At 42.0% G+C, this 19,749-nt stretch overlaps 1 protein-coding gene across 1 annotated transcript in view; it reads left to right on the top strand.

Annotated features, from left to right (window-relative positions):
- CFAP44 (cilia and flagella associated protein 44) overlaps positions 1–19,749 on the top strand; it is a 40,193-nt gene that overhangs the window by 9,518 nt on the left and 10,926 nt on the right. Inside the window, exons 8-25 of the mRNA XM_035114394.3 lie at positions 139–253; positions 999–1,163; positions 3,121–3,276; positions 3,975–4,022; positions 4,867–4,966; positions 5,193–5,287; positions 5,810–6,019; positions 7,018–7,128; positions 7,674–7,826; positions 8,352–8,579; positions 9,241–9,386; positions 11,903–12,173; positions 12,438–12,493; positions 13,255–13,417; positions 14,466–14,596; positions 16,135–16,337; positions 18,057–18,249; positions 18,928–19,105. Of these exons, the coding sequence (XP_034970285.1) occupies positions 139–253; positions 999–1,163; positions 3,121–3,276; positions 3,975–4,022; positions 4,867–4,966; positions 5,193–5,287; positions 5,810–6,019; positions 7,018–7,128; positions 7,674–7,826; positions 8,352–8,579; positions 9,241–9,386; positions 11,903–12,173; positions 12,438–12,493; positions 13,255–13,417; positions 14,466–14,596; positions 16,135–16,337; positions 18,057–18,249; positions 18,928–19,105 (2,722 nt within the window). The remainder of the gene's footprint in view (positions 1–138; positions 254–998; positions 1,164–3,120; positions 3,277–3,974; positions 4,023–4,866; positions 4,967–5,192; positions 5,288–5,809; positions 6,020–7,017; positions 7,129–7,673; positions 7,827–8,351; positions 8,580–9,240; positions 9,387–11,902; positions 12,174–12,437; positions 12,494–13,254; positions 13,418–14,465; positions 14,597–16,134; positions 16,338–18,056; positions 18,250–18,927; positions 19,106–19,749) is intronic.

The raw sequence follows: 19,749 nt of genomic DNA, 5'->3' as shown, positions 1-19,749 counted from the left end.
ACTCATCCTTGTAGCACTAAACTGTGGTTTGCTTCAAAATGCAGCCAAATTAGTGCATGTGAAAGGTTGATAACAGTCTGTTTAAAGACCAAAATAACCCCTTGAAAACTAATAGAGATTTGATTTTTATGTGACCAGGTTTTGGAAGATGGCGCTTACCTTCACTGGTCTGAAACTACAAGGAGCACTGGGTAGGTTTGGAAAAACAGCATTGACAGACATTGAAGGATATGTGGAGCTGCCAGATGGGAAGGTGAGAAACATTTCTATCTTCTCAAACTTTTCTGTATGATAAAATGGGCTCCTTTGTTCTCTATTCAGATTTGCCCTGACCCATATTTACAGGACATTGCTGTGTGGAAAGGCATAGCCTATCCAGTGTCTGCTGCGTCTAAAAATGATCAGAAGCTTATTCTGTTTTTAAAAAAAGCATCTGGTAAACAGTGGATATGTTTTAAGAATTGGCGGAATATATTCCCATAGACTGATACCAATCAATAGTTGTAGTAATTGAGATTTCTGAATTGTTTTTAAAGGCACATCCTTGTATAATGCAGTGCCCAGCCTTCTTATGGTTTGTGACAAACCACTTAGCTGTAAACAAAATAAATCAAAGAAAAAGAGCATAAAGAAATACTATTGCAGCAGTTAGAAAGCAGCATTTGGTTGGACGTTATCATTGAACTTATTGTTCCAAAACATTGCAAAAAAAAAGAAACTTAAAAAAATAAACAAACCTGGGATCTGTAGTTTACCCTTCACATAGCTACAATTCCTAGTACAGTTCCCGGGGTTCTTTGAGGGGGAAGCGTGTTTCAGATGTACAGTATGGTGTGCCTGCAGCCTTGGTCTTACAAACATTTGCCATTTTCCTAGAAAATGTATCTGTTGTCTGTGAAAACTTGGGATGTAACTTAATGTGTCCTTCCCTGTATCCCTTTTCAGATATACATCAATATGATAGAATACTAATGCATTTTGTTTTCTCTGCATGAAAGGTACTTTCAGGATCAGAATGGGGCAACTTGTTGCTGTGGGAAGGGGGCCTCATAAAAGTGGAACTTTGTCGGCCTGGGCGTAAAAATTGCCACAACGGCCCAATTAATCAGATAATTCTGGATGAGGGAGAGGTGGTCAGTGTTGGATCAGATGGCTTTATTAGGGTGAGTATTTTCTTAAATCTTTTTTTTGGGGGGTATGTGTTTTCTTAAATATTAAGTGTATAAAGAAGAGACATATTGAGTGTACCCAGGATTATTCATGGGTTGATGGTACTGTTTACTCTTCTGCACTTTTTATCAAACTATTAACAGACCAGACAAAATATTAACAGAACCAGACAGAGGGCCTTCTCGGTAGTGGCACCCACCCTGTGGAACGCCCTCCTGGCAGATGTCAAGGCAATAAGCAGCTATTCTACTTTTAGAAGACAACTGAAGGCAGCCCTGTTTAGGGAAGTTTTTAATGTTTGATGCTGTACTGTTTTTAATATTCGGTTGGAAGCCGCCCAGAGTGGCTGGGGAAACCCAGCCAGATGGGCGTGGTATAAATAATAAATTATTATTATTATTATTATTAACAGTGGGACTCGGGTGGCACTGTGATCTAAACCACTGTGATCGGCAACCTCTTGGGCTTGCCGATCGGAAGGTCAGTGGTTCGAATCCCCATGATGGAGTGAGCTCCCGTTGCTCTGTCCCAGCTCCTGCCAACCTAGTAGTTTGAAAGCACGCCAGTGCAAGTAGAAAAATAGGTACCACTGTGGCGGGAAGGTAAATGGCATTTCCGTGGCCTCTGGCTTTTGCCACAGTGTTCCGTTGTGCCAGAAGCGGTTTAGTCATGCTGGCCACATGACCCAGATAGCTGTCTGTGGACTAACACTGGCTTCCTTGGCCTGAAAGCGATATGAGCACCACAACCTCATAGACTCATTTGAGTGGAATTAACCGTCCAGGGGTCCTTTACCTTTTTTATTAACAGTGACCACTGGTTTTTACTAATAAGATTCCTGCTGGAATATTTCATTAACCTGGTGCTGAGACTGAACGAGATTTATTGTAAGTGTGCTTGGGGTGGTTATTTCACAACCTGAGTACCTATACAAACAGGTGGTGGGTTAAGCTTGCCCTGCTGTGCCCAAAAACAGGAAGTGCAGACAGGTATTTGCCCTTTAGTCACCCCTCTCCTTCTCAATCTATTTCCTGTCTTGGCCTGAAGCAGACTGACAAAGACCTGTTTGCATTTCCTGTCTTTGGTAAAAGAAGGCAGTATAACCATCATGTAATGTGTTCAACACCTTTGAGAAACACCATTCGTATGAGAACATTGCTTCCTTCTTCATTTGCTAAGGCTTTCTTGAACATATCTTACTTGATTGACAGTATATTCTGTATCATGTTCTTGACACAATAGGAGCGCGTTAATGATGGTTTTTTACCCTTCTTGAGGAATTCTGTGATGCTTCCCCAGTTGGACCACGTGGTTGCTGTCAGAGAGGCAATAGCACAGCAAAAGTGAGACAAAAAAACCCACCAGGGCAGTTGTGAAATAGGAAGTTGCAGGATGTGCACAGCTTGGAATTAAAGTGGTTATGGCTACCCTAAAACTTTTGCAGGCACAAATAGCTTTAAAAGCGGGATGACCTATGACTACCCCAATAGTTACATGAGCACACATAATAAAGAACGTACAGTGAAAAGAACCCAAATAGATGTGATGGTTAATGTGTCTGTTGTTTCTTGTGTAAATGGCAACTGTAGAGCCTGGAGGAGGGAGGGAAAATTTAACTACCCCCCTGCCACAGTCCTGACAAAAGTTGCCTCTCTGAAACTGCTTTCTGCATTTGAAGGGAAACATCAATTGACACCAGTGACATCAACAGAGGCTTCCCTTGAAATCCAGATAGCATATTCAAGAGGCGATTTTTTGTAAGAAGCACGGTAGGGAGAGAAAGGTTTACATTATCCCTTCCCATCAGTTGCATGTGAATGAAAAATCCTATTGAATTTGAACTACTCCTTCCCTTAGGTTGGCTCATAGTAGCCAAATTTTAACATTTAAAGCATTGGTACTGGCATTTGGCAACAATAGATAATATTTTCTTTTCCAAACTCCATGAAGGTTTGGGATTTTGAAACAATAGATACAGCTGATATTGTGGATGACACTGGACTGCTGGAGGTGGAACACATTAATGAACTTTTAGTTGGCAAAAATGTAAATCTGAACTATATGGTGAAAATTCATGAACGTGGAGAACCATTTTGGTATGCTCAGGTAAGCATTGTTTTAGTCCTCCCCTGTGGTATATAGGGTTGTGTTGTTGTTTTTTAGGTTGCACATTAGTCAACAGAGAGTGTGTGCCCTGATTCAGTGGTGTGCACAACCCTTTTTCATGTGTAGGATGTGATGTCATGGTAACCTTTGAAGCTAAAGCAAAAAAACAAACAAAAAAACAACAACCTCAAAACCAGCCACCAAACTAGGAAAGTACCACTCAGGTGAAACAAAAAATAAAAATGGAAGGAAGGAATAAAATTCCAGGGGCTTGAATGAATCTTATTCCAGACCTTGCAGCTTGGGGGAAGGGCAAGGCTGAGCATTCAGTTCTCACTTGCTTTCATACAGTTCCTGTTAACTCTTAAGGGGGAACCTCCCATTGGCACCCCTAGGATCTAAGAATAGTTACCACAGGGATGGGAATCTTGATTGTTGTTGGAAGGGAGAAAAGGCTAAGTTCTGTATCTGAAGAAGTGTGCATGCACACAAAAGCTCATACCAATAACTACCGGTAACTTAGTTGGTCTCTAAGGTGCTACTGGAAGGATTTTTTTTTTGTGGGACAAGTTAGTTGTTTATTTGCTTGGGGAAGTGCAGCTAAAATTCTCTGGATCCAAGCCAATGTCTTTAGGAGAGGGATGTAAATACTGTTTGAAGTAATAGCAAAAAGCTAAGTGTTTTTTCTTCTTTACTAGGATGCCAATGGAGCCATCTGGAAGCTTGATTTGAGTTTCACAAATGTTGTAAGTTTTCCTTTCTGTTTTGTTCCCCAATCATTCCTCCACTGTACTTTTGTTATACCTGATAGTTAAATAGAAGCCAATATTTTATCTTTAAAAGATGTGCAGCTTCTGTAGTTTATTACTTTGAGAAAGATGGCCTCAAAAATGTCAGTACTAGTTTGTGGTTCCAATGGTGGGGCAGCCTCAGTGGAAAGTACTCATGCAAGGTGAGGCACCCACTTTCCCCTCTTTTGCATTTAGACTTTACCCTGTTTCTGTGGATGTAATTTGGCTCTAATCCAAGCTGGGCTTCCCAATTGGCTATGTTCAGGAACAGAAAAACATAGCAGGAAATCCGGTCAGATCTTTCATGTCTTGTTAGCTTGGCCCTAAGCGTTCAACAAACAAGGTCTTCAAAAGAACAGATATAAGGCACCACTGATGCTTCCTCCTTGAAAATACAAAGTATACTGATTTAAAACCGGTGCTTTTTTCTGGGGGGGGGGGGTACTCAAGGGTGTGCAGTACCAGCACCTCCCCCCCCCCAAATGTTAAAAGTGTGGCACTTGCTGTAACAACTTCATGGTGAGCACCAGCAACTTTTTTTTTGTAATAAAAAAAAGAGCACTGTTAAAAACCTTTAACAAATATCAGTGTTTTTTTGTCTTTGTTTATCTGATACTCAATTTGTGCCCTAGATTGAAAACTAGGAACCCCAGTTTGAATGTCCAATGCATTTTAGCGATCAGATTTTCAGAGGGGCTTTAATGATATGTCCCTAGGTGACCCTGTTACACAAAACTTTTAAAATACTTTTACAAATAGGCCTCTGAAGAAAACCCATTTTATTTCTTTTCCCCTGTAGACTCATGATCCAGAATGCCTCTTTACTTTTCATTCAGGAAAGATAGAAGCCATGTGTGTTTCTCCAGTCACTTATATCATGGCCACCACTGGTCTTGACCGTAAGTACATATCTTTTTCCTTCTGACTCCTCCCACACTCAGTTTTCAAGGTTAAAATAAGTTATCTTAAGTAGACACGTTTGGGGAATAATCCACGGATCACTTGTAATGGTGTAGTTTCTTTGTTTTTTCAGAGCCCCCATGTAAAATGTGTTGCTTAAATTTTAAAAAGCAACGGAGATCTGGCTCCTTCTTATTCTGATCCCCTGTTAACCATCTAATGCAGGTACAGTTCGTGTCTTCGATTTTGTTGACAATGTGCAGTTGACTGAGATGAAGTTTAAACAGGGAGGAACAGTAATGGTCTGGGCACCAAACGTGGTAAGTAGTGCAAGATAGAAAGAGGAAGTATATGGATGGTAGTGCAAGACAGAATGGCTGGAGCCTAGCTGTTTTAATGTACAAATGGCTTATGGTTTATTCTGCCCCTCTCCTAAAATGGAGCATAATGAGATTGAGGAGCAGGTTGTCTGGATTGTTCTTAATTCCTGTTCCTCTAGTTTCACATACTGATGTCCTCCAGATGTTTTGAGCTGCAGAGGTCTGCTGGCTGGGGTCCATAACATCTAAGGTTTTCAGTTTTGTTTTGATGGGTTTTCATATTTATTATTTGGCAAACATTTTACTTTTACGGATTTTGTTTTTTGCACCCCCTCCCGAGTTTTCTGGTGACAGTGAAAGAAAATAGTTTAGTATTGGTATTTGAGAAGAAAACGCCACTCACAACATGGTTTATTCTCCCTCTGTACAAACAATTACATACTTTACATAGATTTATGAGACGATGTATAAGGCAGGGTTTAAATTCGCTCTTAATCACAATGTTATTCTGTTTTCTTGAAGGTAAATCCCAAGAAAGGCATAATGGTTGTAGGTTTTCAAGATGGCGTTGTACGCGTTATTGAACTTTTCGATCCAAAGGGACTTCCTGTTGTGTCTGGACGGGACAAAGGAGCGCCTGCAGCCTTGCGTCTGAAACAGGCGTTCAAACCTCATACTACTATAGTAACAGCTTTGGCCTATGAGCGTAATGGGGAATTGCTTGCCACAGGGGTATGTTTCAACCAAACCTAAAAACTGTTTTGTTTTGAACGTTAGTGGAAATTTACTACTGCAAATGCTGAGATGTAGATGATCAAACTTAACTTCAGATTGTTCATTACCTAAGAATTATGGTCCAATACATTTTTGAAATGAGAGATTTGTGCTGATCCATACACGTTTCAGTGTATAATGAGTCAGTTCAGAGAATTATTCAGGAGATTTTTTGATACCTCTGCTTCTCACATCATCTTAGCTTCTTCTCTGCACCTTTGAGGCCCAGCTCAGAGAGAACATTTGGCTAAGACTATAAAAGAAAGGCTCGTTCCTTAAGGATTCATGGAAAGGTTTTAGATTTGAATTTGCGTGTTAAAATCATCAGTGTTGTGTTTTTTGTATATGTTCTATGCTTTAAACCATATCTTCTTCTTATGTAAGAATTGTTTGATTTTAAAAAGTTTTTAAAAGTCCTTTCTCTTAATTAGATTCATTACTGACCTTACTGTGGGTATTGGCTATAGACTGCCAAGCCAGACTGAAGACTTGGATGATGCCTTACTAGAGCAGATAAGAATGATGTGATTACAAAGAATGAGCATGGGTTTCTCAAAAATAAGTCACGCCAGGCCAATCTTTTTTCTTTTTTGATGGAACTACAAAGTTGGTGGATCAGGGCAGTGCTGTGGACATAGTTTATCTTGATTTCAGTAAGGCTTCTGACAAAGTCCTCCATGATATTCTCTCGAGGAAGTTGGTAAAATGTGCGTTGAATGAGTTAACTGTTAGGTGAATTTGTAGCTGGTTGACTGACCAAACCCAACAAATACTCATTAATTGTTCCTTGTCATCCTTGTAACACTAGCTGATGACGTAGGCTTTTGTATATCAAGGTTGATGCTAAATCAGAGGGTTGGGTTGTGGTGGGACTCTGTTCTTTGCAGCAGCAGACTAGCATAGCTACTCTTGTGGAATGCGTGGCTTTATTCATTCTTCCGTCTTTTCCTTCTCAGAGTAATGATAAAACTGTGTTCTTCTTTACCGTTGAAGATAAATATGAGGCAATTGGCTTCATCTCTGTCCCAGGGCCCGTTCAGGCATTGCAGTGGTCTCCTCTTTCTCATGTGAGTAGCGGTGTTTTTCATAGTATTTGCATCTCATGATTTATGTTGTAACACATTGCAATGCTGTGTTTATCCATTGGTGGTTATGTTGTCATCAGTAACTGGCATTTAGCACTCCCCTCCCATGAAGCATTTCTGGGGCAGGACAGGGACTGGCTCCAAGGTCCCTCTGTTCTTTGGGAATGCCCCAGTGATTCAACTCCCTTTCTATGCCAGCCTGGAGCTGGGGTAACTAATCCCCACCCACACCCACCCCACTTTGGCAGCAATGGGTGAAATTTAGATATCTCAAAATCTGCATGAGAAATATGCAATGCCAACTTTCTGCACCTCTCACTTTGTCCAACATGAGCCAGCAGGGAAGTGGTGGGTGATCTGCCACTTCCATTCCCTCCTGTTTACAACTATGTTTGTGTTTCATTTTGGCAACAGTTGTCCTTGAGCTCTGACCTATTTTTAAGAACATAAGAATGTTGCACCATCACCATCAAAATTCAGCAACATACACATGCCTGACACTTGTGTTTCATGTCCTCCTTCTGTAGCCTGAGAGCACGCTACTTATTTTATGCAAGAACGGCATTGTTGTCCAGGTTCCTGCTCCAGACCCTGGGAACTACAACGCAGCAACCACCTACAGGATAAAAGACTTGCCTACACAATATTTTCGTTTCTCCAGCATAAAATCTCGGATTCTGGTAAAGCACCACATGCAAATAAGGAAATGCAATCTGTAGTCATTATAGAATACTGAAGTAAGAAATGCTGAGCTCGTTAGTTATTGTGGTCCTGGATGTAAGACTGCAGCTAAGGACTTCGTACCCCAGCAGAAATTATTTCCTAAAATATTAGGATCTGTTGATTATGAATGTGTCTGCCTCCAGGATCAGAGAGGCCTTGCCTCTGAATGCCTGTGAATGCCAACCGCTAAAGAACAATGACAGATGCGGGCTGTTGCTCTCAATTCCCAAACAGATAAAACTAAGCAACACACACACACACACACACACACACACACACAAAATAAAAAAAAATCCTTTTGTTTCGACTCAGACCAACACGGCTACCTACCTGTAACACAGTTAGTGAATGAAGTCCTATCTGTGGGCTTTGCAGACGTTCCTGGTTGCCCGTGGGAGAAGGATGCTGGACTAGATGGGCTTTTGGTGTGATCAACACAGTTGTTTTTTTAATGCTCTTATTTTACTGGCTCTTTTAAAAAGCTTCAAGAGGAACTTGAACGCAGAGAAAAAGTGAGACTAGAGAAGGAGAAAGCAAAGCAGGAATGGATACAGCAGCAACTGAATGAGGGGAAAACAATGGAGGAAATTGAATTTCCACAGGAAGAAGCTGTGGAAGAGGAACCACTGCCTGAAATCTATATCCCAGAGACTCCAAGCCCCATCCTGTGTGGGTTTTACTCTCGGCCAGGGAAATTTTGGTTGTCGTTGGTAAGCCAATCTTTCTTTCTTTCTCACAGATAACAAAATGAGGAGAGTAGTTTCTTCCTTCTTTTATAGTATAATGAGAATGCAGCTTAAATGGCCGAAGGAGCTGGCTTTTCACATTCACCTCTGTCTCAGTTCTATTTGAAAGCGGTTTGAGTTTTTTTGTTTCACATAGAGGGATGCTAAGCAATCTCTCAGGACTTCAGTAGTGGCATCACTCCCATTGTCAATTTTGATTGGCACTCTTCCTGCCAACCCCAGATGCAAAGCAAGATTAAAATCTAAATGTAAAATGCAAATGCTAAAAACCACAAGATGCAAGAATGTCATGCTGATTCTGGGTGTGTCTTAAACATGCAAGCATAGTCTTCACTCTTGTTTCTTTTCATTCTAGTGCTGTTCTCCACCTTTTGTTTAATTTTAAAGCAGAATTGCAAGCTTATTTTTCAAAGGAAGCCCCTTACCTGGAGGTAGAAATGAAGTGTGTTTGCCTATAATATGGTATGAAATACAACTGGTGATGAAACCAATTTTGGGAAAGGAGGAAGTTTTACTCTGGAATTTTCCAAACTGTGATAGATTAATTTGGGGCGGGGGGAGAGAGGAGAAAGAAGGAAACAAGAAATAAAGTTAACAACTCTTCATAACTCACTCTTTCCTTTAGGGAGAGTACGATACTGGATTCCTGTTCCACTGTGCATTTTCTCATCAGCAAGGCGACAAAGAACCCGAGGCTCGGAAAGATGAACCTTTTGCCTATATTCATTTAGAAGATACAGATGACACTGCCATTAGACGGATTGTGTTTTGGTAATATGTCTTTTACAGTATGTTGGTTGGTTTCATGGGTTGAGTTGGGTTTTTAAAATAAGTGTGAAACACTTGGTCTTTGTTTGTTTGTTCTTCTTTTATAAACTATATGCCTGTGTATATATTTGCAGGAGCTGATCTCTTGATATAATGGCAGGCTGGTTAGCACTCTGACTGTCACCGCCTGAAAGTAGTATTTTGAGCAAATATTATGAAATGCTGTTAGACATACTTAGACATACTGAATTAGTTTAAGCTGTTACTTTTGCATCCTGGTCAGGGCATATAGCAGGACAAGAAATAAATCCCCCCCTTTCATACCCTTCTTTATAAAAAACCAAGCATTTGGATTTTCAAAGATTGAAATTATTTCCATACATGCAGTAGCAAATGTGGCTCCAGACTAGCTCGGGGGCCCCTTCCCACTGACCCAATGGTTCTCTTTTCACCCTCATAATGTATAAATCACTATATGCATGCAGATATAGAGGTGGGTTGCTGCAGCACTGGGTTGGCTGGTCCCCCACTAAATGTGTATCCTCGAGGAGGAGCTGCCTCTTCTCTGCAGAGATCAGGGTAGAGCAGGCCCCGGAAGCAAGATGCAAGGGTGAATGAGCCTCGGTCCAGTATACCTGAAGGAGCGTCTCCACCTCCATCACTCTGCCTGGACACTGAGGTCCAGCGCTGAGGGCCTTCTGGCAGTTCCCTCGCTGCAAGAAGCCAAGTTACAGGGAACCAGGCAGAGGGCCTTCTCGATAGTGGCCCCCCCTGTGGAACGCCCTCCCACCAGATGTCAAAAAGAAAAACAACTACCAGACTTTTAGAAGACATCTGAAGGCAGCCCTGTTTAGGGAAGCTTTTAATCTTTAAGAAATTAGTGTATTTTAATATTTCTGTTGGAAGCCGCCCAGAGTGGCTGGGGAAACCCAGCCAGATGGGCGGGGTATAAATAAAAAATTATTATTATTATTATTATTATTATTATTATTATTATTATTATTATTAGGTGATGGTTGGGATGAATTCAGATACCCTTTTGTATGTATCTAGATGGAAGAGAGAGAAACAAGGGATTGAGAGGAGGGTGGAATGGTATGGCCTTTGCAGTGCATTGGCTTTTGTCAGCAGTAGCCGCCCTGTTGGAAATAATGAATCCCTCGTCCATCTATGCCAACACCAGGGGCGGAGGAAAAGGGGTGTGGTAGGGGCGGCCCACCCCAGGTGTCACCAGTGAGGCGGGTGACAAAATGCTGGGTGGCACTCACTGCAGGGCCTGCAGCGTGCCCGAGTCACATGTCTCTCCTGGGAGTGATGAGGTGGCTTGGGCGCCCACAGCTGGAGGCCTCACAGTGCCTCTGTGGACGGCTGGCCTCGCCCCTGGGAACAGGGCATGCATGCCACCCCAGGTGCCCGATCGGCTTGCTCCGCTGCTGGCCAATGCTGATGCCAGGAGGAGCCACAAGTCAAAGTGGTGAAGATAGCAGTGAGTTTGTATGCAAAGAGTTCATAAGCATCAGTTTATGTGTAACTCGAATTGGATTTAAGAGATGTTAAAGGCTCCAGAAACCTCCAACCCAAGTGTTTTGCTCATATACCTTTTTAAGGTACAATCCTAAAATGTGACACAGGTCACATTCACACCGTGCATTCAAAGCACATAGATCCCCCCTCTGATAATCCTGGGAACTGTAGTTTATGAAGGGTGCTTGGAATTGTAGCTCTGTGGTGGGTGATTACAGTTCCTAGGATTATTTGGGGGAAGCCATGCGCTTTAGGTATATAGTGTGGATGCAGCCACAAATGGTATGCTTCCCTTAGAACTGAGGAAACACTGTGATCCCCCCCAAAAAATCTATTAGTCAAATGCTGCAGAAAAGACCTCTGCCAGCATTAACTTTTTCCTACTAGAACTTTGGATGCCTCACATTACCTGGGCCTTCTTAGGATTCATAGAACAATACTAAATATTGGAGGCAAGTGGAACTTACACTGCCTTCAATCGAGCTGTTCCAAACTCTGTTCGAGAGCAGAACTACTGCTGGCTGAGCTGGTGTAAACCTGGCAATGGAAAAACAGACCTTTGAAATAGGGCTTGACCTACACTGCTCTTCATAACAGCATGAGTCCTGCCAAGTTGACAGGTTATGTGGCTGAGCTGAATAGAAGTTAGTAGAAGTTAGGATCCAAGTCCCTCTGTCTGGTCCCATCCCACCACTTCCCCAGAACGCCCATTTTTCAGGGCTTACAGCCATATAAAATCCGTCCGTCTTGGCTCAGCTAACTAAATCCTGGCTGAGCTTGGTTGTGGGAGTTATGCTGGTGTATCTTTGGTTGAACCAGGATTCAACCTAGCCTGGCTGTGTTAGGAATTGGTTGTCTGAGCCTGAATTTCTGGATCCTAACTTGCACATACCAGTAGATCTTGGGGTTGGGTAGCTCCCTTAGATATCCATTTCGCAGGGCATTGTGGAGAAAGTAATTACCCTCAGCTGTTTACGTTTTGATTACTTCCACAGCTCCACTGGCTTGCTAATGATCTGTGGCATGCAGGATGGAGCAGTACGGATCTATGCTCTTTACGAGAAATCGCTCTCCAAAGACAATATAGCTGGATATTGGTCATACAGCATGCATGATAATAACTATGGGCAAATTCAAGGCATCTATCCAAGTTTTGATGATCGGTTTCTTGTGACCTGTGGAGCAGATGGCAATATCTTTACTTATAACATCCTTTCAGCTGAGGAGGTTAAGAAAGTGCTAAAGGCTAAGGTGCCCTCTCCAAGGGTAAGTAACAGCCAGGAAGATTTTAAGTGCACAATTATTGGGAAACTCTCAGCTGTTTCTCCTTGATGAACCTTTTTTTCAGTCTCCTTAGGGTTGGGCCTCGGGGAGGTTGATTACTAGAAAGACACCATTGTGTCTTTTATATCCTATATGAATTACAGTACTATGCTTGTGAGGAGCTGCATGCAATTCCAACCTAACTTCAGGAACAGCCATGCCAACAGTTGACAGTGCCATCAATTGTTTAATTACATTCTTCCACAGAGAGGCCTCGAAAAAGAGAGAGCAGCAGAAGATATTGTCGATCCTACTGCGTACAGGTAAAGCTGCTGAAAGAGAGACTTTGCTTCCAAATCCCTCATGAGGAATGGGTTTTGCTAATGGCCTCTTTGAAATGGCAGTGCACCCTCATCCGGTGTGGCCTATTGGCAAGTCATGTTGTTAAAGCTATTCCCCTCAAATATCTCTCTTACTTCTGGATTGGTGCCTTAGATGCCAGTATGAATTAAGACAGGCACCCCCCCCCCAAACCCAGCCCTCCAGATGTTTTGGGACTACAATTCCCATCATCCCTGACCACTGGTCCTGTCAGCTAGGGATGATGGGAGTTGTAGTCCCAAAATGTCTGGAGGGCCTAGTTTGGGGGTGCCTGAATTAAGAGGTCAGATCTAGATGACTTCTAGATAAGCATGCTCTACTCTGTTGAAACATTTATTCGATGCATAAAGGTTTCATACCCACCCAGCCCACCTCAAAAGCCACTGTTGGCTTTTGTCAGGATAATTGTGGTGCAGCTTCTGTCAGCTTTTTAATCATTCATTTGGTAGCTCCATCTAATAGCTCAATCCCATACAAATTAATTTGTTTATACAACACTGTCCCAATTAGCTTATCCAAATATTGCAAAACTGGATATTTTGTAGATAGAATTGTAGAGTTGGAAGGGACCCCAAGCTGTATGTTTTTTGCTGTAAAAAACCTTTATTGCATAATGAAATGTTATGCTTTTCTGTAGGCCCACTTCCAGAATTTAAGTTTAAACTGCTCCATCTTCTCTTTCTTTCTTTTCTCACATTTCTAGTATTGAAAATGCCAAGCAAAAAAAGGAACACGATTATATAATGAGGATAGCAGAAAAGAAGAAATCTATTAAGAGACAAGAACTAAGCACTCTAAGGGAGGAGTTTCAGAATTTGCTCCAAATGAACCGTCAGCTGCCATCTCACATGCAATTTCACAGAGCAGTATGTATGGTTTTTCTTTCTTTAGAGGTACAAATTAATGCCTTAGTGTGGCTTGTATTTTTGTAATGCTATACTCCTATTGATGCAGCCCAAAATTGCATTGGCTTTTTTAGCTGCTGCATCACACTGTTGACTCATGTCAAGTTTGTGGTCTACCAAGACTCCTAGATCCTTTTCACATGTACTGCTCTCAAGCCAGGTGTCACCCATCCTGTAATCTGTTAATCTGTAATCCTGTAATCTGTTTTTTTTACCATGCATGTAAAGTGTAAAGCATATCAAGAACTACAAGATTTAGCTTTGGTTCCGTGTATATGTAAAGATTGACTAATACATTCAGGTGATTGCTTTGAACAGTGAATCTTACAAGTGGACATCATTGGGAACAGTTTGGAAGTAGAGAAATGAATTAGCTGAGGCGGGACTATGGCTGCTTTAAAATATTGTTCAGGTTGCTGTCAGGCTGATCCTAAATTAGGCAAATTGCTGATGGCAGTTAGGATTTCACCAGTATTTTTATTTCTTCATTCATTTTATTTAGAATACTTTTATCTCACTCTATAGCTCCAAAAGGCTCTAAAAACCAGCTTGCAAAAAGATCACAATAAAATCACAATCTTTCTAGCATGGGAGCAGAAATTACATCTTGCCCTTGGTAGAACTATTCAGGAGGAGAAGAGGTGCATTCTGGTGATGGCGAAAGGGGGGGGGGCAACATGGGCACAGTCCTGTTTTGCCTCAGGTGGTTGAGACGGGATGGGCCACCCCTTGTCTGTAAACAGATGCTGGGGTACCTCTGATTCTGGATGCTTTTGGACTTCAGCTCCTATTATCCCATACCATTGGCCATTCTCAATGGGGCTGATGAGAACTGGAGTCCAACATCATCTGGAGGTTCCACAGTTCCCCCATCTCTCCTTTGGACTATCATGATCCATCACATCCCAGCACCCGGGAGCGCTGCTGAGAAGCAGAGTAGACATCCAGCAAACAAACAAAGCATCATCGTAGCCACCATAAAATGAAATGCTACTTTTTCAATATGTAGCAATTTGAGTTGGACCGCAGAATCCGTGCAGAGATGGACAGAAAGACTGCGCATAAGATCCGGCTCGTCCTAAAGGAATTGGCCTGGGAACAGGAGAAACATCGCATTGGGCTGCGGAAAGTAGAGAATCGGCAAGTGCCATTTCCCCCTGTCCTCAAATTTTGGGAGAGATCCGTAATTTGCTAAGGTGTTATATTTAAGCAAAGTTCTTATTTTATTTTTTAAAAGCTGGAAACTTTTCCTTGAAAACTGAAGTCTTTCTGGTAGTACCTCATTTTTGCTTGAGAACATAAGAGAAGAACTGTAGGATTAGACCAGATGCCTTTTTTGTCCAGTGTTCTGTCACGGGAGCCAAACAGATGCTTATGGGAGGCAGAGCAGCAGGACGCAGGGACTCACCTTTGCCTGTTCCCCAGCAGCTGGTATTCAGAGGTATACTGTCCTTCATCCTAGAGGCAGTATATAGCCATCAAGACAGGTAGCCATTGGTAGCTTTATTCTCCATGAATTTGCCTAATCCCCTTTTAAAGTCACCCAGTTTGTGCCTTTGCAACAACTTGTGGTAGCAAATTCCATTGTTAAACTATGTTCTCTGTGAAGAAGTGCTTCCTTTTGTCTGTCCCGAATCTCCCACCAGTCTGTTGGATGACCCTCACTCGGTTTTAGTGTTATGGAAGAGAAAGAAACACTTCTCTCTGTCCACTTTCTTCATAATTTTACGTGCCTCTATCACAGGCTTCCTCAGCCTTGGCCCTCCAGATGTTTTTGGCCCACAACTCCCATGATCCCTAGCTAGCAGGACCAGTGGTCAGGGATGATGGGAACTGTAGCCTAAAAACTAAACTAAAAAGACCTAAGCGTTTCTCATAGGACAGGTGCTGCATCCCCTTCATCATTTTGGTCCCCTTCATCATTTGGTTGCCCTTTTTCTGACCCTCTTCCAGCTGTGCAACATCCACATGGTATTCCATGTGTAAAGACACCCATAGATTTGTATGAAGGTAGATAAATAGGTGGGAAGGTAAACAGCGTTTCCATGTGCTGCTCTGGTTTTGCCAGAAGCGGCTTAGCCATGCTGGCGACATGACCCGGAAAAACTGTCTGCGGACAAATGCCGGCTCCCTCGGCCTGTAAAGTGAGATGAGCACCGCAACCCCAGAGTCGTTCGCAACTGTCAGGGGCCCTTTACTTTTATTATACAAATACCTTTTGTTTTTTTTAATTTTCAGCCCCTTTCCTAAAGTTCCTAAAGTTCACTAACATAGAATCTGCCTTATTCACAGCTGCTTAACACTGGGTCAATACACTTGTAAGCAAGTGTAAACTGATGATGCACATTGTGGCAAAGAATCCCTAACTTCGCATATAAACGCTAAAGGGGTCTGAGTTGACAGTTACAGACCAGGAAGGGAGTTCTTTAGGTGGCACAGAGGAAGAGAGAACTACGCAACGCTGCAAACTCCATCTAATTTTAACTCTAGCCCTTCCCAGTGGCTGCCATGTAGTCCTTGATGGATTAACCTGGAGGGAATGCTGCCTTTGACAGAAAAAGGGTTTCTACACCCTGGCATAGAGGCTGTTGCTGCTTGGCTGATCCCTGCCGAGACAACTTTACGGAGCAGAAAATGTGGCATTAAAAAAAAATTAGATATTTGCTTTGATTCCTCAGGTTTCGGGCCAGTTTGGAATATGACACCATTGTGGTCTGTGCCATGAGAAGCAACCACCGAATCTCCACGTACAGACTGTTGTCGATCTCAGAAAAATTGTACAATGTCAGTAAACAAAGTCAAGCAGGGAAAAGAAGAACGAGCAAGTATGACCATAAAGGAAAAGACACAGACCAAAGGACGGAGACCCAAAAGGATGCCAGTAAGGGTTTGAAAACATTGTGGCAGAACTATCACAACCATAAGATAATATTCCCCCCCCCCCAGCCTTCATCTTATATTACTTGTTATGATTCTATACCAGAGGGTTTGTCAGATGGTATCCTCACACTATATTTCAAAAAGCAGTTCCCTAACGCTGCTCAATCCCCTGGCAACACCTCCCCAGGCAGGATTGGGCGGTTGACTGAGGTAGGTGGAGACCCCAGGTATCCTGCCTGGGGAGGATGAACCAAGTCCTGAACTACCAGGAGCCGCACTGGGATCCAGGGGGCTGCGCACAAGCAGTCATTCCCACATTGCATTGAATGTCAACAGTTTCATCCACAAGCACAATACTTTCTTCTTCTTCTTGGTGAAATACTGTGATTTTTTTTAATATAGTGGAGTAGCAAGTACCTACTAAGCAAGTGGGTCAATGGTTCTTCAGAAATATACTGGGTTTGCAGTTTATCAGAGCAGATGGTAGAGGTGCCTTTGACTTGTCAGCTCTTAGCACTCTGATGTATAAGAAAGTGCTGTCCAGTCAAAATTGTACTGTATGTGTTTACTGACGGCAGAAATGTAGCAGGAAGACTCCATGCCAATATGTGACTCTTTGTCAGCTGTGCAACCGTACCCATATTTTCATTTAGTTTTTCTATATAGTGCTAACACATATGGAACACTGTCATGGGATTGTATATCACAGGCTGGTAGATGATGATAATAATAATAATAATAATAATAATAATAATAATAATAATAATGCCTAGGAAACCTTGCTTTTTATTTTTTAAAAAGTGGTCCGGAATGGCTAATGGATAGTTCCTCCATGGGAGCCAAGAAATTGTTGGGAGTGTTTGAATTCTATCAGAGTTTAGAAAGTGACACACCAGCTAAGATGAGGGGGCTAATGTAAAAGATGTATGTATGTTTGTCTGTGTAGAGAAGCGCAAAGTTAACAGAAGGCTAAAAGGATATTCAGATAAAGGTTGCCTCTCTCTGGCGATGTGATGTGGGGTCTGCTACCTGATAAGCCAATGGCTTGGCTGCTTGCCTCCATTTAGGTGCTTTTTGTCTTTTTGTTAATAAACCAAATCTATGGTGTGAACCTCCAGTGCTCTCCTTCAAAGGAAGCCAACTTATAAAGTGTTGCCCCTGGAACTCTCACCAGCCAGAAAAGTGGAGAATTTGTTCCTTGGCTTAGGTTGAAGGCAACCAGTAAAGGTGGTGGTGTTTTTATATAGAAGGATTATTACAATGGCTTCTCTTAACATTTAAAGTAATGCTGAAATAAGGTTTTAGACATTATTTATTAGATTTATATATCGCTTTTCATCAAAAGATTTCAGGGTGGTTCACAAGATAAAATCTGGGACAAAGTCCCTCCTGCACACAGAAGCTTAGGTGCGCTTTTCATTTTACAACATTGAGGGGCCATAGTGAGAATTCCTCAGATGCAACCACACTAGCCTCTGCAAAGAGCAGGAAATATCAGAAGATGTCATTTAAAGCCTACTTTTGTAAGGAAATCCCTTGGGGCCAGCTCCAGTTTGGTATTCAGCAAGCTGAATTTGGAAACTGTTCCCATGAAACAACATTTTTTGTCAAAGTGGATGTAAATGCAGCACTCTACTAAGACAATCCTGTGAACTAGATATTGACATGAGGATGATATGGACAGAAGCATGTTACTTTATTTTTCTTCACATTTGTGCAGAGCCAAAATTTTCAACCCAGGCTTCTATTAGTGAAGAAGAAGTGGATTCAGAAAAGCTGCCCAAAAAGGCGCACCCACACACGGTGGCAAGCCGCATTGTTGAAAATCGAATGGAAAAACTTAGAAAAATTATTGAAAAAGCAGACAGAGCCAAAGCTAAGATCCAACAAAGAAGGAGTGAATGGGAAGAACTGTGAGTCAGAGTAAAAGAAAAGAAAAGGAAGGACTTTTCAAATGCTCATCGTTGATGGATGTTGTTGATAAACAAATAGTAATCATACCTGGCCCGTATTACTTCAAAATTTCAAAATGTTATCTTGATGTGGTATAACAGTAGGATCATGTGGAGTGGTATATGGCCTCATATCTCCTCAAAGTGGAGACCCAAAGAAGTCACCCCATTGCTAGTGGCAAAGCCTGTCCTTACTGTATTATAAAGCAGGCTCTTGACCACACCCACAGCCCAGCTGTATCCACTCAGCCAGCAACTAAACACAGACACACACACACACACACACACAGCAATCAGAAACTTCTTACTTGCAGGCAGGTAAGACAGAAAGGTCTGTTCTCCAGTAATGCCTCCATGTGAATTAGTAGGAAGGGAAGTTAGAACATCTTACAGACCAACCAGGTGCCTATGGAGAGCCTGGAAGCAGGAGCTCAGTATAACAGCACTCTTCCCTGTTGCCATTTGTGTTTCCTCCCTTCAGTATAAAAAGGTTTCAGTCTGTTTCCTGCTGCCTCCGCATGAGATGAGAGCTGGGCAGTTCTAGTGCCGCAGATTCTTTGATGAATGAAACGCTATAAAGTGAGTGAGTTGATGTTGCCTGTTGGACTGATAGCTTTTATCTTCACTGATGCTTGTCAGATTCAAGAGCAAACCAAGTGATGACTATGAGGATCCCCAAGATGTAGAAAATATCAAAGAGGCCCAACAGAATATGGGGGACTTCAAATTGAAAACAGCTACTAACTACAAAATTCCTGAACACATGAGAATTAATGCTGACAAGAAAACTCATCAGTTGGCATCTTTAGAAGTGGCTGTAAGTAGATTCTGCCCCCCCCCCCGATTGTGTTATTCACTCTGTCCTCTCCTAAGCATTTGCACTAGAAGGAAGAGAAACTTTTTTCCTTCATAATTTCATAAAATGCATATACCACTTGATTGTAAGAAATAACTCAAAAGTAGTTTAAAAAATGAATAAAACCATAACATAATCAATTTTTTAAAAAACTATTTAAATAATCCCATTCCTGTGCTGTTTCTGTGTGCTGTTGCTTCTTTACTTCAAATCGTATCACCCATGCACAAGACAGAAGTTTTAGCAGACTTGGGGGAAGCCTGAGTTCTGCAGAAGTTCAAAAAATATTTAGGGAAAAAGCCTCCCCACTAAATGCTGCCTGATCATAGAGAGCAAGAAAATGGAAAGCTGGATGAAGGGAGCCACAACTGGGAGGCCAAAGTCCAGGTGTGAAGTTGAAGCAAAAAAACAACAACAAAAAACAACCAACAGTCTTCTAGCACCTTATAGACTTAAAAAATTTAATTATGGGATAAGCTTACATGGACTAGAGTCCACTTATTCAGATCCTCTTTTGTAGCAATAAATACACACATGGGAAAATGGGGATGGGGTTGCAAGCAGTGAGAGCAGATAGAAATGGAATGCAAAATGTACAGATAGTG

This window comes from Zootoca vivipara, chromosome 4, assembly GCF_965207765.1.
Source record: "Zootoca vivipara chromosome 4, rZooViv2.hap1.1, whole genome shotgun sequence".
NCBI classification, from domain to species: Eukaryota; Metazoa; Chordata; class Lepidosauria; order Squamata; family Lacertidae; genus Zootoca; species Zootoca vivipara.
Note: the sequence above shows the minus strand (reverse complement) of the source record. Positions and strands in the feature narration are given on the sequence as shown.